At 31.7% G+C, this 25,400-nt stretch overlaps 2 protein-coding genes across 4 annotated transcripts; one reads left to right on the top strand and one right to left on the bottom strand.

Moving 5' to 3' along the window:
* The first annotated feature begins 802 nt into the window (after positions 1–802).
* On the top strand, positions 803–5,397 carry LOC130468016 (protein FAR1-RELATED SEQUENCE 5-like). Of its 3 annotated transcripts, none has more exons than XM_056837338.1 (4): positions 803–1,095; positions 1,475–1,542; positions 1,939–2,821; positions 3,047–4,590. In XM_056837338.1, the coding sequence occupies exons 2-4, from the start codon at positions 1,494–1,496 to the stop codon at positions 4,509–4,511; spliced, it is 2,397 nt and encodes a 798-aa protein (XP_056693316.1). In that variant the 5' UTR covers positions 803–1,095; positions 1,475–1,493; the 3' UTR covers positions 4,512–4,590. The 3 variants fall into 3 exon arrangements, with proteins under 3 accessions (XP_056693316.1, XP_056693315.1, XP_056693314.1); XM_056837337.1 differs by lacking the exon at positions 803–1,095 and adding an exon at positions 4,845–5,397 and having other exon boundaries at positions 1,164–1,542; positions 3,047–4,500; XM_056837336.1 differs by lacking the exon at positions 803–1,095 and having other exon boundaries at positions 1,164–1,542.
* A 201-nt stretch (positions 5,398–5,598) lies between these two features.
* On the bottom strand, positions 5,599–14,451 carry LOC130468015 (uncharacterized). The gene is made up of 14 exons (XM_056837335.1): positions 14,089–14,451; positions 13,972–14,006; positions 13,838–13,885; positions 13,484–13,564; positions 11,923–12,039; positions 10,543–11,428; positions 9,840–10,088; positions 8,396–9,279; positions 8,057–8,212; positions 7,158–7,335; positions 6,949–7,077; positions 6,718–6,861; positions 6,329–6,532; positions 5,599–5,934 (listed from the first exon to the last, which is right to left on the bottom strand). Exons 2-14 carry the CDS (start codon positions 14,004–14,006, stop codon positions 5,812–5,814), a joined length of 3,234 nt encoding a protein of 1,077 aa, XP_056693313.1. The 5' UTR covers positions 14,089–14,451; the 3' UTR covers positions 5,599–5,811.
* Between the last annotated feature and the right edge of the window lie 10,949 nt (positions 14,452–25,400).

Here is a 25,400-nt window from a genome sequence, read left to right as displayed (position 1 = left end):
TTCGGGTTTGGTTAACTTTGTTAGATCGATCTACGTACAAATGTACAAGTACACAACTATAATCCTTAATTTTGTATTATAATATGCAAATTTAGTTCATTTGAATATTTTTTGCACAACTTTGAATTTATACTGTTAACTTTGTTAGATCGATCTACGTACAACTGTACAAGTACACAACTATACTCCTTAATTTTGTATTGCAATATGCAAATTTAGTTCATTTGAATATTTTTTGCACAACTTTGAATTTACACTCACATAACTGTTTATTTTCACGTTTTCCTAATATCACAAGTATTTTATTTAGTTATTGAAATAATAAATTATTAGTAGTAACCGTGTGTTACATGGGTCCTAAACTAGTTATTCCTAACAAGGCATTTTTAATATATGGGGAAAACAATAAGACACTTTTGGTATTTCCTTTTTTATTTCGATCTATTTAAAGTCCAAACGAGTAGAATTGATGATGAAATGTTTTGTTTTTATTTTTTATGTACCAATTGTTAATGAAATGTACTAATACTAATAACATGCACGTCTCTCTACAAACTCAATGTACTTCCTCCATTCTATAAAGATGTTCTTTTTTATTATTTATGTGATCAAAGTTACAAAAAAAACTTTGACTACTTCTAGTAAATTACACAAGCATATGTAACGATAAACTTTATCATGAGAAATATATATATATATATATATATATATATATATATATATATATATATATATATATATATATATATATATATATAGAGGAGGGCTCATATGAGAACACCTCCTTTATGTGAGAACACATCCTATGTGAGAATAGATCTTAACCCTTGAATCATCTCTAATCTAACAGCCTGAAATGAAGGATTATTAATGGCAATTTGGTAAATTCTTTTAAGTATAATCAGCCCATAAAATTCAGTTTTCACGTAATTAGTTTCTCTCTCTAATCTCTGCTTTCTCTCTCTGTTTTCTCGCCTTTCTCTTTGATGTTGCTGCCGCCATTAGAGCACCTTAATCAAGGTCCAATTCGTCTCCAAATTCGCTTCAGAATTCAATTCAATTCTCGAATACATTCATCTACTTGATTATTTCAAGGTATTTTTTTATCAATTTTCGCAATTTTGATTTGTGTATTTTGCTTGATAATTTTCCAATTTCTGACCTAGTTTTGATTATCGATTCCAATTCTATTAGTATTGAATTGAAATTATTAATTGTTGATTATCGAATTGTTTATTTGCTGAATTTCGTGAGCTTCTTTTATAATTTGAATTGCCGAATTGCACTCATATTTGGTGAGTTGTTTTTGTTTTGTTTTTTATTTTCTGATTTGTTTTTTATTTTGATTTTTGATTTGTATTTGTTATATATTTTAGATTTTTGATTATCTATTTGTTCCTTTGAATTTTGTTTTTAATTTATGTGTTCAAATTTGTATTCAATCATGTATGTGTTTCATGTTTTTGATTTACAGATCAGTATTCTTTCGAGCAATGGCATCAGAATTTCATCATAGTTCGTCCTCATCATTGACGGAATCAAGTGAGTTTTCTTATTATTGTGTCTAATTTGTTAACGTTCTGAATAATCGCTATAAATGTTCTGAATTTGTAACCCAATGTTCTATGTACATATTATACACGTTCTGAATTATTTTTAAATTCGTTTTTTGATCATGTTGTGAATAATGATCACCTCTAATGAACTCCAAGTTGTAAATTATTTTTGATGATGTGAATGATTGCATTATATCTTCGGCATAGTCGTTTAAAATGTTTTGAGTAATACTTGCTTCTAGGATTTTGTATAGTTCTCTATTTTCCTGTCTCATTCTTTCTGATGTTCTGAATTATTCTTACATTGTTCTCCACTTTTAACCCAATGTTCTATGTAAACTTTATACATGTTCTGAATTATTTTTTTGTTATTTTTTTCTAGATTCTGTTGTGGATAATGAACAATATGCAAGTTGTTCTAATTCAAATGTGGCTGTTACTCCTGAAGTAATTCCTATATTAAGTCCAGGGGGAACGAGAGAATGGATTCCATGTTGTTCTGATGAGTTAAAACCTGTTGTAGGGATGAAATTTATGAGTGTCGAAGAGGGTATTTCATTTTATAAAGCATATTCAAAAGCTGCTGGTTTTGTGATGAGGAAATCTACTGCTACAAAAAGGAAGGCACTAGACGTTATTGCTTTTCAGTATTGTTTATGCAACAAGGCTGGTTTCAAAGAAAAAGCAATAGTTAAGGTTGGAGGCATGCCAAATGTTAAAAAAGGGGAAGGTAATGAAGATAAAGTACCTATACCTCGAAGAAGGCTAGTTACTCGTGTTGGTTGCAAGGCTCGGATGGTTATGAAGTATAAAAATGAAGGTTTTTATGTGGTGACTGAATTCCGAGAGCCACATGTTCATGCTCTTTACACCCCGGGTTGTCTAAAATTTCAGAAAGCGGGTAGGAAAATGAATATTCTTCATAAGAAGATGATTATTGATAATTCGAAGGTGAACATTGGTCCGGTTAAGACTTTTAGATTGATGAAGGAGTTAGTTGGATCGTATGATAACGTTGGTGCATCCAAGCAAGATTTCAAAAATTTTCATAGAGATTTGAAGGCTTACATTGAAGGATCGGATGCCCAAATGTTTGTGAATAACTTTCAGAACAAGAAGTTGTTATGGAGTGCATTTTTCTTTGACTATGAGGTGGATGAAGACGAGCAACTTTGTAAAGCTTTTTGGGCAGATCCAATATGTAGAAAGAATTATGCACTCTTTGGTGATATGGTTTCTTTTGACACCACATTTCAAACAAATAGGTAATTTCTTGTCATGTTCTGAATTCATCTAAATTTTGTTCTACATAATATTCATGATGTTCTAAGTTAAAATCTGCATGTTTTAAACATTACTCATCAAGTTCTGAATGCATGGTTATCTTGTTCTAATAACTGTACATATGTTCTAAATATTATTCAGCATGTTCTATATAACTATTCATATGTTCTAAACATTATACTGAATGTTCTGAAATTTGTTTTTAGGTATAATATGATATTTGGCCCATTTACTGGAGTTGATCACCACAAGAAGTGTGTTACTTTTGGTGCTGCTTTAATAGCCCATGAGGACATCGTGTCTTTTGAGTGGGTTTTTAGAACTTTCCTCAAGGCAATGGGAGGTAATGAGCCAGCTTGTTTGATTACGGATGAAGATCCGGCAATGAAAATAGCTATTCCTAAAGTGTTTCAGACCGCTGAGCATAGGTTTTGTATGTGGCATATAATGAAAAAAATGCCTGAGAAAGTCGGCCGTCAGATTACGCAAGATACCCTGTTTCTTAATAAAATTTGCAAATGTGTTTGGAGTGAAGAGATTGAGCCAACAGAATTTGAAGAGAAATGGGGAAAGGTTCTTGCTGAGTTCAAGCTTCAAGACCATGAGTGGTTGAAGCAGTTGTATGAGAAGCGTCAAATGTGGATCCCAGCATACTTTAGAGATTCGTTTCTATGTGGTATCATGAGGACTACATCAAGGTCAGAGAGTGAGAACAATTTTTATACAAAGTTTACCAATCCCCATCTCACTCTAGTAGAGTTTTACATGAGATTTGAGAGTGCATTGGATGCTCAAAGACATACTCAAGGTCAATTTGACAATGATTCTAAACACAAGCATCCAGAATGTAAGACTTCCTTTGCATTAGAGAAACATGCTTCTAAAATCTACACTGTTTCAGTCTTTTATGATTTTCAAGAGGAGCTCGAGATTGGTTGCTTTCACTGTGGACTTGAGGAGTACAAGAAAGAAAATGGGTTTGAAATCTTTACCATTAGAGAAGGATGTAGAATAAGAAAGTTTGATGTTAGTTTTAACCCGGCTAACCTAGATAGTAAGTGTATGTGCAAGATGTTTGAGAGGTTAGGGATTCCTTGTAGGCACATGATTTGGGTGTGGAAGGCAAAGATGATTGAGTATATTCCTGATGCTTATGTGCTAAATAGGTGGACTAGTTTGGCAACTAAAACGCCAATTTTTGATTTAGAAGGAAATATCTTGGAGGCATGTGTTAACTTTGTTGATTGTAAAAGAATGTTAAATGAGTTATGGTCAGAAATTCACACATGTGTGAGTTTGGCTCAGGGTAATGAAGAAGATCTTACTGATCTTGTGAAGAATTTAAAAGGTTTAAGGTTAAACTTGGAAGCTAAGAAGAGTTCTAACAATCATGAAAACAATGGTTCTCCTAGCAAAGCAACAGACATCGAGCTACTGATTGGAGCTACCCTTCCTACTGAAATTGTGGTTAAGCCGCCTAAAATTTCAAAGAACAAAGGCACGGGGGTTCATGTTCCAGGTACAGGTAGTGACAAACGATTGAAAGGTGACAAGGAAAAGGCAATTGAGCAAAGCCAAAAGAAGAAAAGGTTATGTAGAGGTTGTGGAGAGCTTGGTTACCATGATATCCGGAATTGCCCACATAAAGTGAAAGAAAATTGTAAGTTATAAGTTTTTATAACATGGTTTGGATGTAAAAAATTCTATTACCTTGATGTTCTGAATAAATTATCATATATTCTAATTAATATACATGATGTTCTAAACTTATCACTATATGTTTTAGGGAATTCTGCATTCTGTTCTACACAATATTCATATTGTTCTAACCAATCTATATCATGTACTACACTTAAAACTGCATGTTCCAGGAAACTGTGCACTATGTTCTACACAATATACATAATGTTCTAAACTATAGAATTATAATGTTTTAATTTCAATGATGCTTTTTATTCATTATTTAGTTCCCTTGACACAATTTGTTTTGTTTTTTTTTTTCAGAATTGTCATTAAAAGCTTCTCGCCAAAGAATACACAATTTCATCATTCACCATCGCCACATAGATCCTCTCACTTTTTGAAGTGTTATTTTTTTATAGTTTTTTTTTTTGTGATACGTTTTTGGACATTGTCATATTTTCCATGAACAATGTATATCTATATAGTTTTTTCATGGCTCTGAAAAATATACTTTATGTTCCTTTTGCTTAACTATTATTTTCAACAATTAAAAGGTATCCCCATGCATATTGTTGATATTATTATTTTCGCCCGCATGACTTCTCATTTTAGCTTATCGTTGTACAAAAGTTCACTTCATTCATCTACAATACAAACACTAAACCAAATTTTAAGAAATAAAGTTAAAAGTTCGATGTTATGAGTAAGTAAAGTAATTGTTCTAATTCAACTAAGTAAATGTTCTGAATTCAAAGAGACAAAGTTCTTAATTTAAAAAGTTCTTAGTTCTTAAAAAAGTTAAAAGTTAGTGCACAAAATGTAAATGCTCTAAGTCAACTTACCATACGTTTTGAAATAACATAGTATTTGTTCCGAATCACGTTCAACAAGAAATGATTACAAATTATTGGAATATATTTTATTTGTTTAATAGACTTGTTTCTATTTGCATTAATTAAATCAAGGATAACAACAAATTATGAAACAAAGTCATTGCATTGAATATTTAGTTTGACAATACTAAATATCAATAATACTAAATTTTGATAATGCTAATTCTCACATTTTTCAACTAATTATGCTAATACTCATAGTATTTATAATACTAACAAGAAATTCACATAAATGTTCTAACCACTTCAGAAATATGTTCTAACAAGAAAGCCAAAAATTCTAAGCATTTAAGCTACATCTTCAACACAACCTATTTATAACAAGTACGAAATTTGATGCTACATGTAAGCTACATGTTTCTAGCATTGATCTACAACTAGCTATTACAATTTCCTCAAATTTTGTTTTCTAGTGCCCATGTTCTTGATTTTGAAATCATTGTATGATGTTCATCATTCTCTTTGTGCGCCAATAACTTTCCACAATATTCAACTCTCAATCTCTTCATTTGCTCAAACTGCAATGACATCAATTTGAAGGTTAGAACAAAAAAATAGATGTTAAATACACTTTGTTTTAAGCATTTAATCCAATTGTTCTAATAACTAACCCTATATGTTCTAACAAATTCAACAATATGTTCTAAATATTTTCTGAACTCATTTAATATAAGTTCTAACAATCAATACACTTTGTTCTAAGCATTTCATCTAATTGTTCTAATAATTAATTCTACATGTTCTAACCTGTTACGGTATATGTTCTAACAAGTTGAACATGTTCTGTATCAACAAGTATATGTTCTAACTAGTTAAGGAACATGTTCTGTATAACCAAGTATATGTTTTGAGTGTATTCCAATGTTCTAAACTCATGAGGCTTATCATTAAATTTAAATTTTAAACACTTACGTTGTCTTTTTCCAGTCCCGGATTCCATTCCTTTGCACTCTCTCCATAATAAGTTTCCATGTGCTTCAGCAAAAACACTCCACAATCATCATAATTGGCGTTGCTTTTCCATTTCATATTCAGGTTTCTTGTTTTGAAATCAGTTACAGAACTTTTGTTTCCTCCATTGTGTCTTGCAAAATAATATTCTGCGAAGCCTTTCAACTGTGAAATTGTCAAAGTGAGAAACATTATTTTTTCTGAAGTTTAGGAATATGTTCTGTATTTGTAGCACAATGTTCTAAATATTCTTTCTATATGTTCTGAATTTGGAAAATTTTGTTCTGACAATAATTAGTTAGTTAAAATCTATGTCATCACTTTAACACAGATTTAGATAGAAAGCGTACCATATTTCTTGGTTCATTCTTGTATTTTCCCAAATACGTCATAGGGGGTGTAATGCATTGGTTGTCAATCACGTCCAAACTGCCATTCATGAAGTTAATGCACAATAGATAGTAATGACCACCATTAACTATCGGAAAAAACACCTGAAAATTTAATGTTTAGAGTTATGTTGCTGTTTGTGAAAGTAGTATAATATTACGTCAACAAGTCACACATAATTAGAATCATACCAATTGAACTCTTTGCAAGCTTGTTACTTTAGCATGTGCTAGTTCTTCATCCATTCTTTTAAACAAAGCAGGATATCTTTCATTGAACTTGATACTCGAAAGAAAGTACTTATCTTTGCATAAGATGTCCTGAAAATGTTTAAATATTTGTCAAAAAAAAGTGCTACTCGAATTTTAATTTAGACATCATTTTATATGTATTAACTTACATATGGCTTTGTGCTGAAGAAAAATCTACTTTCTGTTCCTACACCTCGCCTTCTGTTTTCAACATTTAAAAGGTATGCCCATGCATCAGCTATATTGTTGAGCATATGATTTTCGCCCGCAAGACTTTTCATTTCTTCTCTTGTGATTTTGTTTAGCTTATCGTTGTACAAAAGCTCACTTCATTCAACAAAAACACAAATATTATATCAATTTTTGAGAAATAAAATTAAAAGTTAGATGTTCTAAATCAGGAAAGTAATTTTTCTAATTCAACTAGGTAAATGTTTTGAATTCACAAAGATAAAGTTCTGAATTCAAAAACTATGGATTGCACAAAATGTGAATGTTCTGACTTAACTTAGTAATTGTTCTAATTCAACTAGGTAAATGTTCTGAATTCCTAAAGATAAAGTTCTGAATTCACAAAGATAAAGTTCTGAATTCAAAAACTATGGAATGCACAAAATGTCAATGTTCTGACTTAACTTAGTAATTGTTCTAATTCAACTAGGTAAATGTTCTGAATTCACAAAGATAAAGTTCTGAATTCACAAAGATAAAGTTCTGAATTCAAAAACTATGGAATGCACAAAATGTCAATGTTCTGACTTAACTTAGTAATTGTTAAAATTCAACTAGGTAAATGTTCTGAATTCACAAAGATAAAGTTCTGAATTCACAAAGATAAAGTTCTGAATTCAAAAACTATGGAATGCACAAAATGTCAATGTTCTGACTTAACGTAGTAATTGTTCTAATTCAACTAGGTAAATGTTCTGAATTCACAAAGATAAAGTTCTGACTTCACACATATAAAGTTCTGAATTCACAAAGATAAACTTCTGAATTCAAATAATATATAAAATCTTAATAATGAAAGTGAAAATTTATAACTTACTCAATTGGTCCTTCAGCAAATGCATAATCAGCCATCCTTCTTTTAGCAACATCTACTCTCTTGAACGCTGCATCATGTTTGACCATGAAAGGCGATCTTAAATATTGCGGGAGCTTCTCAATGCATCTTTGACTCTTTCTACTTTCATCATTTCCCCTGTACATAAAATCAAAGTTCTAAATCATAACACTTTGTGTTCTAAAAAACATTAAGCATTCGAATCTTTAAACAATTCTGAAAATAATAATTGTTCTAATCCATCAAAATACCAAAATACAATTATTTCATTGTTTCACGGTTTTTCCAAAATAGGAATTACAATAAATTATGTGTAATTACCCTTCCTGCTCATCTATTTTCTGTTTTGGCTCCTCATATTTTGGCGAACCAGCTTGCTTTCCATCAATATCTAAACCAGTTGGTGTTTTAGTAGTTTCTGTTCCCATTTGCTGATCATTGTTACCCAAAGTAGCCTCTGTTGGAACAACATCAGACGCTCTTTCCTTAGGGTCATCATCTTTACCCGAACTTGGCTTGTTTGTTGCATTTTCTGTGTCTGTTTGTTCTTGGCTTTTGACATTGTTTGCTGCATTTTCCAAGGATTTTTGAACTCCAAGTGCCAGATCCAAGTCCAAATCCAAATCCATATTTTCAAACGATTCAGCACTGTCGAGAGAAATCACTTCTGTTGGCTTTAATGCAGATGAAGATGGAATATCCCTAAGGATCACTGGTGATTCTGATTCTGGAACAAAGATGTGTGTCGTTGTTGTAGCAAATGGGAGGGGTTGCTCTTCTTCTTCATCGGTTTGGCTTTGGGTCAACAATTTGAAGCCTAATATATCAGATTCATCTCTTGCCTTCTTTTTCTTTTTTGTTGGACGTGGCTTGACAAATTTCTTACTCATACCTATTCTCTCTTGGTAATCTTCCCATGCCTTAGCCATTACCACGTCCAATTCCTCAATGAATCCAGGTTCATCAAACATTTGTTTGTCTTGGCTAAGAACTGAAGGACTCTTGACTTTTTCTTGTGCTTCGGGCAGAATTGGCTCAGTTGGCTTATTTGTGTACTTGCTCCAAATATTATCGACCAGCCTTTTCAGTTCCTCTGCTGTATCGCCTTCTTTGAAAAGGTCAGATGCTTTATCTACCATAACATACATCTCGTTGATATTTGAAGCCAGTGCCTTAGCCAAATCCCCAAATTTGTCCAGAAAGCCCTTCATTCAAGTAAAACAGATTCATCAATTAGATATATGTTCTAAGAATTAAGTCTATTTGTTCTAAATATTCTATAATATGTTCTAAGGAATGTATTCAATGTTCGGAACTGTGCTAAAACTATTTTTTGAATTCATTTAATATAAGTTCCAACAACCAATACACTTTGTTCTAAGTATTTCATCTAATTGTTCTAATAATTAAACCTACATGTTCTAATCTGTTATTGTATATGTTCTAACTAGTTAAGTAATATGTTGTAAGTATTTAATCCAAATGTTCTATTAATTACTTCATATGTTCTAACATGTTACTGTATATGTTCTAAATTACCAATTACCATCAATCAAGGGTGAGAAAAATGGAAAATACAAAATCTCATAGACGGCAATGCATTCTAGAATCATAACCAGAGACTATCTTGTTCTATGGTAAAACAATTATGTTGGAATCACCAAACAATATGTTCTAACTAGTTAAGTAATATGTTCTGAATATTCTAACCATGTGTACTAACTTGCATGGTAAGTATTTAAATTCTATGTTTCCAGTTACTTACCATAATGTTGTAGGATGAAGTTGATGAGCCTGCTTGCAAGTCAGGATCTTTCTGGTATATGTGTTCTTCAACTTGTTCTTCTAGTAATCCTTCATAAGCTATTCTTTTGAGCACAACCCCCTTTCCAAAGCCCCTCTTGTTTTCAATCTTCATTCTTTCTTCTATCCTCTCACTGTTCCAGACTGAAAGGAGAGGGAACTCTCTTGGTTGCACAATCTTCTCCCTTTGCAACCGGTCAAAATATGTAATCTGTATAGAGTTTGAATATTTATAAATATTTTGCTTCAAGTAATTAAGACATACGCAATGACAAAACTCTTTGCTAAAAGCAGAGCGACTTTCAAAACAAAGAAGGGCAACTTTTAATCCTAATCTGTAATAATCAAGCAAGTTTAAGACTTTAAGATCAAACTAGCAAATTCATAGGCTATTTCAATTAAGTAAATGTTTCATTGTAGATTGATATTCTACCAATTAAAATTATATGTTCTAACAACTTTATCAATATGTTCTAACAACTTAATCAATATGTTCTAACAAAATTATTTAACATGTTCTAACCTATTGAGGAATATGTTCTGCAACTTAAGATATATATTCTAAGCAGAAAAAGAATATGTTCTAAACATTTAAGTATGTGTTCTAACCAGTTAACATAATTGTTCTATACTTTTAAACTATATGTTATGGGCAGTGTACATACCAGTAAGAAAGGCAATGGTCCAGTGAAATAAGCATTTCCTCCTTTCCATTTTTCAGCAGCTATCTTCATATTTACAAAAGTGTAATGGCACCAGTCTAATTCATGAATTTTCTGTATGTCCATGCAGCTATACAGAAACTTGTATGCCACTTCCGGTCTTGATGTTGAGCATATACAAGTATTCACTACACACACCACGAAATGCCATAAAAATTCATCACACAAGTCTTTTTCACATAACTCATTCAACCTATCTAATACTTTTGACAGGTATGGACTTCCACTTTCCATGTTAAAGAATCCCCTCCATGTTCTCAGAAATGAAACCCATTCTTCATCTTCTTCCTTCTTCGGTTCCACTATTTTCCTTCCTCCTATTGGAAGCCCGTACACAAGGTGTATGTCTTTCAACTGAATATCTATTTCTTCTTTGTTATCCATCACCAAATTAACTCTGTTGGCGTCTAAGCTTGTTACAAGTTCAGCAGAAAACGCAGACTTATGGGCACCAATATCTAAATCAAGGAAGGCACCAAAGCCTATTTTCCTAATGGCAGCTCTGTGTTGTCTCGGAATTTTAGGAATAAGTGCCATGAACCAATTTGGTGGTATTCTTTGGACCAAAAGTCTAGCCTTTTTCTTCTCCACCGGTTTTGATTTGTTATCCACTTCTACACAGTCTTTTGATCTCGAGTGCACAACAACTGCAGACTTGTGCTTCTTGACATCTCTAACAACAATTTCATTCCCTTGTTTCCTTTTTGCAATATGTTTCCTTCTTTTGTCATTCTTCTGATTCACTTCCTCTTGTTCTTTGTTTACATTGGCATTGGTTTCTTCATTGATGATAGGTTCAGTTTCTGCATTGGTTTGAGTTTCGGTTTCCCTGCAACACATGAAACAAATTAACTTAATGTTATAAATATGTTTATATGTTCTAACAATTGAATTTATATGTTCTAACAAGTGAATCTATATGTTCTAATCAGTTAAGCTACATGTTCTAAGCAATTAAGCTATATGTTCTAGCACAATGAGAGGTGATGTTTAGATAGATTAGAAAGATTTTATTTTGGATTAAACCTTGCAAACTACTTAAGTCATAGAACTAAAAACCAAAACAACAATATAGGAACATCATAACAGCAACACAGATTATAACTATTATTAGAATCTTAAAAACCATTTTGGGAATAGGTATGGTACAAATTATATATAGAAACATAGAAAAGTTTAGTAGGTCCCAACTTGTTGCATATTGATACACATGAATACTAATCTTGGGGCAGAAATCAGATACATTCTAACATACATGTTGGTGATTTCAAGTCTAATTAATCTACTAGTTTTCTATTTGAAATATTATGTTTTGTCTTAAACCTGACAGTCTCTTCCCGTCCTTTAGTGAGATCAGGCTCTTGTTCTTGGTTTCCATTATCAATGCTTTCTTCATTGATTTTAACTTCAGTTTCTTGATTGGTGTGATCTTCGGGTTCCCTGCAACACATGAAACAAAATTAGTTCTTTTTTAAATAGGTATAAATATTTTAACAATTTAATTTATATGTTCTAATAAGTGAACCTATATGTTCTGTAAATTGTTCTATATGTTCTAATCAATTATGCTACGTGTTCTAAGAAGCTAAACTATATGTTCTGTAGATATGGAAGGCTTTAGAATGAAACCTAATCATATATCTAACACAGTAACACCCAAAATGGAAGATTAGCAATTTCCATTCAATGTTGAAGGTAGCGGTAACAATTAGGAATAATGTAACTTCACTTGTGCAGAGAAAATGTTGTAATTCTCAAGAAAATGTGCATGACAAAAAAGACTTTAAGTCAGCTAAACTTAGAAACAAACTTAAGCCATGTTACTCTTCTGAAGGTAGCGGTTTCACACAACAGTGAACGACATTATCACTGGTCTTTTTGCAACCAAATAAGCTATTTATTATATTCTCTTGCAGCATTTGAATTCCACCAAACATGAAAATGATATTTAAGTACATAACCATCATGCCAAATCGATCCCATGTCTTGTCACAGTTTCAAAATACTCTACAAGCATCAAACTGATTAGAAATCCACATGAAACATCAAGCACAAAAGTAATCTTGCTACACAACTAATCTTGCATGCGGCAGAAAGTGACTAACCTAAGTTCTGAATTTACAGTATGCTAAAAGTTACTACAAATGGCTAATCAGGTAATACAGCAAAGGCAATCCAAATTAAAGTTTGATGTTACTTGGACTAGAGATAAGGAACTGGATAGTACTTTGGTTCAATACAAGTAATTGGTTTAGATTGAAGTGCCCAAAGGTCAAACACAGATGCATGAACATATCCAACTACTATCCAAGGTTGGCGTTTTCTGATCGTCACATTTAAAAGTCATAATTCTTATTAGAACATGCCGCCAGACAATAAAGTTTAAACTAAGACACCATACATGCCTCAAGCTTGGTTGAATCGACACGCGTTTTGTTTCATAAGATGAAAGTAAATTTTATGCTAGTCACACCAGCAACTTCATCAAACATTGTTAACTTTGCAGAGAAATCTTGGAAATAGGGTTCAAACTTTACAAAGTTATCACCAAAAGAAGTACTACAAGAAATCATCTGCACTATGGATACATTTTAAATATTAACAACGTAACTGACACATAAAAAAGTTAACAACAACACAGGAACAAACCATCAGGGAAACTCAAACACCAAAACTAATAGATGGAAAGAGATAATGGCATCTAGTAAAACTGTCAAACGGCAGATAACACAACATATAATTAATTTCACCAGCTAGCTTTCAAATCCAGAACATGTGCACTTATATTTAGAACATATGCAATTATGATGTTCTACAAAGTGATCTATGATGTTCTACATAGTGATTTATGATGTTCTAAAGTATTGAGAGTATAAAGTATTACTCTAAATCGTTCATGATGTCGTTCAAAAGTGATGACGGGACAATTGGCTCCGTTTCTTTGGCGCGTTCATTCTTATTTCCTCTGTTTAAAATTTCAAAACAAAAATATCAATTAATGTCGAAAATATCTTAAAACTATCAATTCTGAAAATAATTCAAAAAATCACAAATTAAATTCTTTTAAAAAATTCTGAAAATTCATAAAAGTTCATAAAAATTCTCAAAATCGCTAGAAACATACAAATATTAGCAGAATAAATAATTACAAAAATAATTTCGAAAAATTACGAAAAAATTACAAAAATTACGGAATTAATAAATAAATTTCTCTACAATTAAAGCACTGAATTCTTACTCTTCAGTATTGTCTGGATTTGTTGCTTGTTTGTCATGTTTGTGTTTGCTGAAAATCAAAATTCAATAAAAAATATCTTCAATTAATGTATATACAACGAACGAAGTTCGAAATTAGGTTACAAATTCGCTTACCTTCGTCGTTCGTATTGTTTTTGTACTCCAGTCATCTTCAATTGAAAAAATTAGGTTAAAATTTGAAAAAATTGTAGAAGGAGAGAAGAAATGTATAACAATTGAACTCGAATTTACCTTAAATCTTCAATACACCGGCGGCGAACAGAGAGTCTTGAACGGAGAGAGAAAATCGGAGCTGCGATGGTGGTTTTCGCGAGAGGAGAGAGAAAATCGCTGAGGTTTCTGCGAGAGGAGGGAGAACAGGAGTCTTGAACGGGAGAGAGAAAGAAGAGGAAAGGTTTTAGAGAGAGAAAGTGGTGGGGTTTATTGATAGAGACGTGGCTTAATGGGGAAGGTGGATGGGTTTGCTCAAATTAATCCTAGCCATTAGATTGAATCTAATCCTACGGATTAGATTCATTCTCATATATACTAGTATACTCACATAAGGATGTATTTTCACATGATCTCTTCCCTATATATATATATATATATATATATATATATATATATATATATATATATATATTTGGCAAGCAAGCAAGGGGGAATATATTAATCAAACCAACAACCAATTACAACCTAGTTAAGGGGGAGAAGCCTTTCACCCCAAAGCAAACAAAAAGGCCTAGGCCTAGAAACTACACTTTGAAAACACAAGCTAAGGGGGAGAAGTCTTTCACCCCAAAAAACACCTAGGCTAATTACAAAGATTGTAACCATTCCCTATTTTCACTGTTTAGCCTACTTGTACAAACTTGCTGAACTCTATGCTTCACATCACTTTCCAAGGCTTGAAGCAAAGTAGGAACTGTAGGGACAACTCCTTCCCAAACTGAGCTGTTTCTTGCTCTCCAGATATGATAAACTAAGCCAGCAACAGCAGCAAGTATGACCTTCCTTTTGAAGGCATTCCTGCAGTATCTTCTTGTCCAGTGAAGGACTTGTAACACATTCCTCCTAGTGTGATTGATGCCTAGCCAGCTAAGCACTCTAACCAAACAGTCTGTACTGTAAGAGCATTCAAAGAACAAGTGGGCACTGGTTTCAGGACCACCTCCACAGATAGCACACAGGTTGTCATCCCCTATGTCATATTGGAATAATTTAGCTTTGGTTTTGTGTCTGTCAAGTAGAGCAAGCCATAAGGAAAATCTGTGTTTAGGGATAGTCAGTCTGTTCCAGATAAAACTAGACCAGTGATTAGCTTCAGGTTGAGTACACAGACTAGTGTAAGTGTTCTTAATCGAGTAGTTGGAAGTAGAAAACCAAGCAGACCCCTGAAATTTGTCATTACAAACATCTTTGACCTTGCAAAACTTGACAGGCCAGCTAGCAGCTAAAGATGGAACATAGAGCTGCCAGTTTTTGTTCTTAACATAGAGAGCATGGATCCATTTCACCCAAAGATTGTCCTGTTTTTGCTCAATGGCCCAGGCCAATTTTCCAACAGTTGCCTGATTCCAAATAGCAAGATTTCTAAAGCCAAGACCATCTTTCTCTTTGGTGAAACAAAATTTATCCCAGTTAACACTCCCTGGTCTTGCATCATCATAAGCTCCAAACCAGAGGAAGGACCTGCAAATGGCATTGATTTTTTTGAGGAACAATTGACACACATACACACTAATGCTCATAAGCACAGAATTCACCAGCTGCATCCTCCCTGCAAAAGAAAGATGCCTAGAACTCCATATTTTAATTCTTGAAACCATTTTTTCTACCAGCAAATTGCAGTCACCAGCTTGGATTTTCTTAGAGCTGATTGGTACCCCTAAGTATTTAAAGGGTAGATTTTCTACAGTATAACCAGAGAGATCAGTAAGACAGGTTTTAGTGGGAGAGTCTAACCCACTGCAGTAGATAGATGACTTGTTAGGATTCACCTGTAAACCAGTAGTAGAGGAGAAGAGTTTTAAACCTTCCAACATCAGCTGAAAAGAAGTCACATCCCCATGGCAGAATAGCAATAGATCATCTGCAAGGCATGAGAAATATTATTGCATTTGTATTAATGTATATATTTTCATAATTTTTACTTATATGAAATAAAACGTATTATTAACGTTTAAAGTTTCTTATTCAAACCACGCAATATAGAAAACGGAATATGTTTATGGTTATGTGATGTTATTGACGACCAAAAAACAATACAATAAGGATCGAACACAAGACCTCAAGTTTGGAGAAAATTTCTCATTAACCAACCACTAATTGTTGTTTATTCATGCACATTAATTTATAAATCCATATTAACATGAAGTCTAAAACAGCTAAATATTTATGTTATCTTTTATTTCTTATGGACTATATTGGAATAAAAAAACACTTAAAATATTTGGAAAACCATGATATCATAAGTCTCATAAGCATCAACTATAGAAATGCCCTGCATATATCTTATTAATTTGTAGCACTTAGTAGGGGTGAAAGTTCGGTTTTCGGTTTGGATTAAGGCCCAAACCGAATCCAAACCGAACTAATTCGGTTTTCATTTTTTGAAACCGAATCCAAACCAAATAACTTTTTAATCCAAACCAAACCAAACCGGATTTTTATTTTTCAGTCCAATCCAAACCATAAAACCGAATTTTCATGGGTCTTTCATTTGGGCCCTTTTTTGGGCCTATATTACACATGTTTTTAGCCAATTTCCGGGCCTTTATTATACTTTTTAGCCAAGTTCGATTTATTCGGTTTTAGTTCGGTTTATTCGGTTTCAAACTGTTCAGTCCAACCCAAACCATAAAACCAATTTAAAAAAAAATTACAGTCCAAACCGAACCGAATAGAAAAAAAAACCGAACCAAATTTCTTATTCGGTTTGGTTCGGTTCGGTTTTCGGTTTTTTACTACCAAACTTTCACCCCTAGCACTTAGTTCTATTAGAAAATAAATTAAACGAATTATAAGATGATTTAATTGAAAAATTACTTAGAATGATAAATGACGTAATATTACATGTGTAGTTGATGAACTTAATGAATTTTTTCTTTCACTTTTATGGACTACATGTATTTTAGTCAAATACTAGTATAGTACCCGTGCGATGCACGGTTTGTAATCTAAATATAAATTTATATGAAATTTAAACTATAGTGGTAGATCATAATCATCATAATAGAGGTCATAGATATTCTGCTAATTAAAATTAATGATGGATAAATTTGGTGTTAACCTATCTGTCGTCTTATTTATTAAAAAAATAAAACAAAAAAGGATACATGTACAAACTTCTATTCTTCATCTCATCACCTCTATCAAAATTAAATGTATTTTTATCCACCATTCCCTTCGATAGTTACCTTAATACTCGTCTCATTTGCCTCATTATCCGACCACTTAACACATAACCCCACCATTTACTTTATTTATCTAGAGATGACGTTGAGACGGGGCGCGACCTTTACTTCGTACCCGTCTAAAAAATTTCATCCCCATATCCGCCACCACCAGTGATAGGAACGATAACCACCCCTCCCCAGTCTCCATCCTCGTCTCGAGGGGTAAAAAACAAAATCCCTCTCTGCTCCACCACCCACCTGTGTATCCCCATCCACCTCAAACCCTCCCCTAGACTCACCTATTTTTTCCGGTAAGAGTGTTTTGAATTTTAAATCTTTTTTCTAGAGAATTCGACAATTCGGTTATCTGATTAATTAGAGTAATTGAGTAAATAAACAAAACGTTATACTACATAAATGTGTAGGATAGTATCATATCCCTCCCAATTTAATCGTCACATTAAATTTTCACGGAGTTTTATATGATCAGTAGATTTTGGTTTATCTAATATGGAGTATATTTAAGCACAAAAGTAGTTGAAGTGAATGAGAGAATATGTGAGACCTTAAATGCTGATAGTGAGAAGAGAGATGTAATATATTAGTGAGTTCAAGCCATAAAAGAAGTATGAAAATTAAATTGACTGTCGAAAAAAGAAAGTGTGACGATTAAATTGGAATAAAAGGAGTGTAAAAAAATGTTGATATATTTATAATGAATTAGATGAAGGATAATCAAGGAAGGCAGGTCCAATCTAAAATCCATCACCGCTTCATCACCCGCGTTGGATCATACATTTTTAACCACATCACCACCAAACTTTCCTCCATCCCTGCTCGGCCATGAGATGAATCCGCGGGAGGGTCTCCAAAAGAACCCGCCCCGCAAACAATCTACATCCCTATATTCGGTAGATAATTTACTTTATTTTTCAGCTAACTTTTGAATATATTGACATAAGGTTATTACGGGGTATTAAAATTGATTGTGTTGATAAAATTATTTAAAAAGTGACATACATGGTTAGGATTTAGTGAGTGTATTCAAATCCAATAAATTCAAACTCACTCCATCTCCAAGGTGGGTAGATGATATCCTCAAACCCGCTCATCAACACAAAATCTCTATTTATTAGTCAATATTAGTCAATCATCTATGTCTATCTTCGTCGTCGGCCCAACCTAAAACCAAACTCACCCGATCATAAAGTGTGATGCATGCATAAAATATTGCAATCCTTTACATAACATATTCAAAATATTTATGTAGTGCAAACTTATTAATAATGTAATAATTTTATTATAATACTACCATCATTTTTTGTCAGCCTCACAATTTTGACTAATTGTTTTGGTTTGAGAGGAATCTCAACATTAATTTTAATCTATTTTTTTTTAGAAAATTTTATCATAAGTTGTTTTTCTTGATCATTTCCTTAATTTCTTATTTTCTAAATTTTCATTTAAACTTATTTACTTAGCCTAATTTAAGTCTATTCCTTAAATAAATAATTACTTCTTAACAATATGATTTTGTTTGAAATTGAAATTTTATTGAATAAAATTTATAATCAATTATTTTCTTAATTAGTTTCATTCACATTAAATTACAATTAATAGTCAATTCAAAATTTGCTTGAGTCTATACATGTTAGGTTCTTGCATTTTTGGTTTTGTGACAGAATGCATGTCCTTTTAAATTTATTGTTGGTTCTAAATTGCATAATTTGAGGGATAAACTAAGTACTTTATTCCCTTAATATTTACACTGCAATTTTGACTCTTAGATAATTAGTTTTACCATGTTTTTGAATTAAAGAAAATGTAATACGTATTAGTTTTATCAACTTTTGTCAACAAATTAATAAGTGAAAATTGAGATGAAATAAAAGAAGTTTGAATTAAATTAAATACATAAAAAAATTTAGTAGAATTTGAAAGGAATTAAAAATTATTCTTATGCCCTTATTTTCATGAATTTGTGTTGATTTTTTACTGTACATTTCTTTTTGAGCTAAGATTTTAATGGCATATTCTATGCTTTAATGTATGGTATACAAAATGAAAAAATCAATCAAATAATTTAATTTCAACATTTGATATTACTCTAATTTTTTTATGGGGGGTTTTTGTAAGTATTATTGATTATTTTCCTCTTTATATTGTCGACATGCTTATTTGTTTTCTTAATTTAAATCATTTTCTTATTTATAATAGAGGTAACGTAGTTTAATTAGTAACCTAATGGGTGCATTTTAATCTTTTTAAATGGACACCAAATAATCTCATATTCCCTTATAGAATAAAGGTCAAAATTTGATGATATTGGTAAATGGTGTAGATACAAAGCTAAGTAGTATTTGGTAATTCAAATATCTTTAGATAGTAATATGGGCAAGCTAAGCAAATTTTAGAAAATAGTCGTGCGAATACTTTAAGATGATCATGATTATTCACTGCAATATGAATTATCATTTTAGGAAATGTTTTACTTTTTATATAATTTGATATTAAGTACACACTTAGCTTATGTAAAAAAATATCTTAGTTACACATACTATTGCAAAGTATGTCATGATTGCAAATTTACGCATATAAATTCCCTAAATATGCATGTTTAGATGGTTAATAGTAGATGATTAACATTGATCATAATTCACCATATACGAATACTACACCAAAAATCTACTGTGTATATATAACTATGACATAATTCGATTACTGCACACGTATGAGTTATATTAATTATATTGGAGACCATTGTTTTATCTTATTATATATGATAAACGACATTAATAAAAAAAATAGTTCGTCAATATTGTAATTTCCAATTTCACAGCTTAAGTAACCAAGTAACATATTAGCATTTTATTCTTTGCAAGTTAATTTCCATAATTTATTACGTGGTATATAATAGCGTAGATAATCGAAACATTCGTGCAATAATTACTTAAGCTTCTGATTACGTGCATAAATATATGTCCATATATTTTACATAGCTAAGTCAAAATAATATAATGACATTAATATTTTTTAACTAAATAACAATATAGTCAGTTTTTTTAGGTTTAGGAAAGATTATTTAGCATAATATATGAATATTTAAGAACAAAATATTCAAAAAATCTTTAAGTTTTATAATGGCAATGAATAATATCCTCTCTGATTCTTCCTCAATAAGACAAAATAAAGATTGATAATTATTTTTTAAAATTAAAAGAGAGGCCAATCAATGAGTGACATTTGTCATCACCACATTGATTTCCTCTCTTTTATTATATTATATAGATTGAGTTGAAAAAAATCTTGAATTTTAATTATTCAAAGTAGCAATTGGGCATCGCCCGGACCAAACACTAGTTGTTTTGTTAAAAAAAGTATATAATTCTTGCTAGACCTGTCAAACGGTCGGGTCGGGTTGTAAAAAATTGTTTTCGGGTTCGGGTTGAATCGGGTCGGTCACTTTCGTATCCGGGTTTACAAATGCTTGTTCAAGACCCAGAACTTTCTGGTTCGGGGTGACCCAACGGATTTAGATATTTTAAAAAGCGCATTATATTTTCATTAATTTAGGTGATAAATATACAAAATATGGGCACAAATTAACAAATTTTCCTACGGAGTACACAAGTTTATATTTAGTCATATTCAACCATAAAATGGCGTATAATTAAAATTAAAATCATATTACACACAACAATAGTAAAAAACAACGTGTTTATTATGCTTAAATTTTCTCATAATCTCATTTATTACTATAAATACAATGATTTTCAATCTGTCTGGTCCCAAAACGGGTTCGGTCGGGTTTTGACCAATTACTTTTCGCGTTGCTCGGATTCGGATAAAATCGATTTACGGGTCACAAAATCTTGTTCAGGACCCAGTATTTTCGGGTCGGAGTCGGGTTGATTTTCGGGTCAGGTCGATTTTTGACATGTCTAGTTCTTGCTATTGTTTGACACTTTCTCGTGTATTTTATCATTGAAATAAACGTACTCCGTACATATGTTAGAATTTGTCATAAGTGTATTCCAAAAGTTGGTTCAATAAGGGTGAGTTTATCCCTAGTATTGAAGGGAGTCTTGAGGTGAGTCTCAAGCCTAAATCTTGAAATAATGTGGCAAAAGACTACACCAAGTCTTGAAGTGAGTTTGAAAATCCAAGACTCACTCAAGACTCACTTTAAGACTCCACTTTTTTCTCCCACCAATCAAATCATGCCACATCATCAAACTTAATTTATCTTATTTCACCCAATTAAATTATTGGTGGTTTATGTATTATTTTGTTTCATTTACCTTTAAATTTATGTTCTAGATCTTTTGAATTTAATATGTTGTATGATTGTTTCTAATTTGTACGGAATATATGTCAATTTCGAAATTAACATTTTCTGCTATTTTTCATTTTTTTTCTCGAATTATAAATTACTTTGTTTTAGAGCTGATCAACATGGGCTCGACCCGACCCGGTCCAAAAATTACCGCATTTTGGGCAGAAGTTTTCGGCCCGATTTTTAAAAAATTTTACGGGCTTTGGACAACGCAAAATAACAATTTTAGTTATAAATTTGGCCTGGGCGGAAAAGCCCGCTATTTTTGGCCCGAAATAGCGTGTCTGGGCATACAAAATTGGTCCGGAGCTTGGCCCGGCCCGAACGACCGACATAATGGACAGATTTTAATGCCCTCGGTCCGACCCGAACTCGGCCCGACCCGCGTGTTGATCAGGTCTACTTTGTTTGTATATAAGAAAACATAGTTTCAATATTATTTAGAAAATGTACCAAAAAAAAAGATATATATACATAAAAATTATTTTAAGAGTTAGGTGAGTCTGAGGCGAGTCTGGGAATAATGTGTAAAAATAGGGTGAGTTTTGTGTGAGTCTGGATAATGAAAAAGTTAGTGGAAAGCTGATGTGGCAAAGTCTGAATATTGGAAGTGAGTCTGGGGATAAACTCACCCTCCGTTCCTATTTATGTGTCCAGTTCCCATAAGTAGTGTTCCCTTATAAGTGTCCACTTTCCTTTTTAAAACATACACATTTCCCACATTTCCACACACTTTTCCAACTTTTCTATAAATCATTATTACTTTTTCTTACACATTCTACACTTTTCAATCCACACATTCCTTTTTATTGGTACTTTAAACATTAAACAATTATGGAGTATCTACTTTTTCCTTTACCTAAAAAAACATCTCAATCATTACCTCTTACACACAACTCAATTTTATTAAAAATCGCGTAAATATCCAAAGTGACCACATAAATAGAAACGGGGGAGTACAAAAAAAGGGTAAAAACCATGTGACTTATATTTTGAATAATGTGATTAAAATGATAATAGAATTATAGTGAAAATCAAAGATATATACAGATTAAATTACGTAATATATACTCCCTCCGTCCCGGAGTACTCGACCCGGTTTGACCGGCACAGAGTTTAAGGGACTTGAATTGACTTATTTAATTTAATAGCTAGTAGTTGATAGTGGGGTATTATTTTAATGTAGTTAGTGGGAGGTGGGTTAAGAGGTGGGGTTGGGGTGAGTAGGGGTTGAATTTTTAATTATTTTTTGTATGGAGTAGGGGTAGGTGGGTTAATAGGGGTGGAGTGAGAAATAATATAATATTGTTAGAATATTTCCATCTTTAGAAACAGGTCAAGTATTAAGGGACGGCCCGATAAGGAAAACATGTCAAGTATTCCGGAACGGAGGGAGTAATTGACTATAATATGAATTATGAAATGATCGTATATGAATATCTTAGTATGATTTTAAATCCTTAGATAAGTCTACTTTTGTCACGACGCTACCTTTCTGTTAGTTTATTTTTCAAAATGTGACATACAAGCAACTTCCGATTGACAACAATATAAGTACATAAACTATGCATAATTAATTTATATACATGAAGAAATCTTATTTGGAAATTAAAAAAACTCTAACTTTTACCTCAAGCATCACCATACGATCAACTCATTTTTTTTTACCGTGAAGTACATTTTCCTCTTCTCTATGATTAGTTAGTTACTACTCCGTACTCCGGATATACGTTTATAAATTTATTGTTTCAATTCACCGTTAATTTTTTTCATTTCACTTGCGTGTTAATACTTTTTCTTTTCAATTCTAAATTTTGAAATTCTCGCCTTTGAGAAACGAAAGGGGTTCTCATTAACATTTCTTCCTTATTACGAAAAATCATATTCTTGCAAAAATTTGAGTTTGTTGCTCCAACTACCACCAAATTAAGATGTGAAAATCTAATCTTTTTTTTTTCTATTCCTTTTTTTATAAAATATCAAAACTACTTTTGCTCAACATGTTCACACTAATTAATATTCGTGCCAATATATTCTTTACTTTTTCTTAAGGTTAATTTTACTTATTGTAATATCGAGATGATATATATTAAATCAACTTGAACGATTAATTATACATGACAAGTTAAACACAATATACAAACTTTAGTAATTAGGAAGTTAGAGTTTACACATTTGAATTACAATGTAAGTTAACACCTCTTGGTCTTGAACCAATGAGTATGAACTATGAAGCATAATTGGTCAACTACAATGGGTGATTTCTCAAGTACAACCAACTATCTTCACAAATGATGGAAAGCACAACTTTAACAATCCATATTCATGCACAAGCATTAACCAACCTTTTTTTTTTGTTACTTTTTAAAAAATAATATTGGAACCAACCTTTTTGTTGTAAACCATTTTTGGCATTCCACCAACTTTATCTAACATTCTAACCCCTTTTCCCTTTATTTTTACCCCCCACCTAGCTAGTTAGGCCCATAAAAAGTTTACTTTGATTATCTTCTTTTCCTCTACAATTCACTCATTACATGGAAAACTTTTTAAAAAATAAATTCATTTCACTTTCGAGTTTCATTATTGGTTTTGCTCTCCAACCATCGTGCTTTTTCAATTCACACTAACGGAAGATTGAATTTCAATTACATTAGATACTAGTATGGCCCCGTATTAATGCACAAATTTCTATAAGATAGGAAGTAAATAAAATAATACATCAGATTTAAACAATTACTCTGTACATCATAATGGTAATAACGCAAATAGAGAATAGTTATGAAATTAATAAATCAAGGATATATTTACGATTTATATGTGATTTTTTTTAATGATGTTAGACAATTGACATGTTGGTAGATGCCTAAGATAAAATGTCATATTCTAATAATATAGCGTAAGTTATAAATTGAATGGTTTAACCATTTAACTAAAGTACCTATTTTTTTTATTTTATTAAATTGATAAAATATATACATCAAATACAGATTAAAAAATGACGGTTTCTATATTTGTTAGATTGATTCGATTATTTTTCAATTTATTTAATAATTTTTGAAGATTTATCTCGACACAGTCCATCATTATATCTATGTTATTCGAATTTCCATTCTGAAATATACAACCTGATTTTTCATTTTTTATTTCAGTTTTCCTTATTGATTTGTATTTTTATTCCATTCATTTAATACAAAATTTGTTAATTTCATTTTTTTTTTGTGAATGGTTATATTTCCTTTTATTACTAGTTTGAATTCTTCTTTTTGTTTCTTGCTTGATTGAAGTTGTGAATTGATTACTTGCCTTTTGAGTGAAGAATGATGTAGCAATTGGCGTAACATAGGTGAGAATGGAGTATTGAGGTTTGATCACCTCTCATCAACCATCACTTTGCTTTAATTATATATATATATATTATCTTTTATGACTCTCTATACAACAATACGTAAACGACGTCTTAATGCGATTTTAATAATTTTATCTACTACTCGTACCCAAAATTTCTTCATAAAACTAGAAAATACAAAATATATTTTGGCAGCATTTATTTGGTCCAACAAGACAATTCGTTTTCAATTATTTTAGGGGGGGCAAATATAATTTGTGGATACCCAATTACCAACCAAGCCGGGAAAATGAATTGAATAATGAATACACACCCAACAAACAAGCAAATACTTATAAATTCTTCAACAAAATAAATTTCGTATTAATATTTTTTATAAAATAATTATTTGTGATTTTTATTAAATTAATAATTTGGGAGGCGTATATACTTGGGAATCGCTTATAGCCTTGTAGCAGTATACGTTAAAACGTGTGAT

Source organism: Spinacia oleracea, chromosome 2 (assembly GCF_020520425.1).
Source record: "Spinacia oleracea cultivar Varoflay chromosome 2, BTI_SOV_V1, whole genome shotgun sequence".
Taxonomy (NCBI): Eukaryota; Viridiplantae; Streptophyta; class Magnoliopsida; order Caryophyllales; family Amaranthaceae; genus Spinacia; species Spinacia oleracea.
This window is presented reverse-complemented; position numbering and strand designations above follow the sequence as displayed.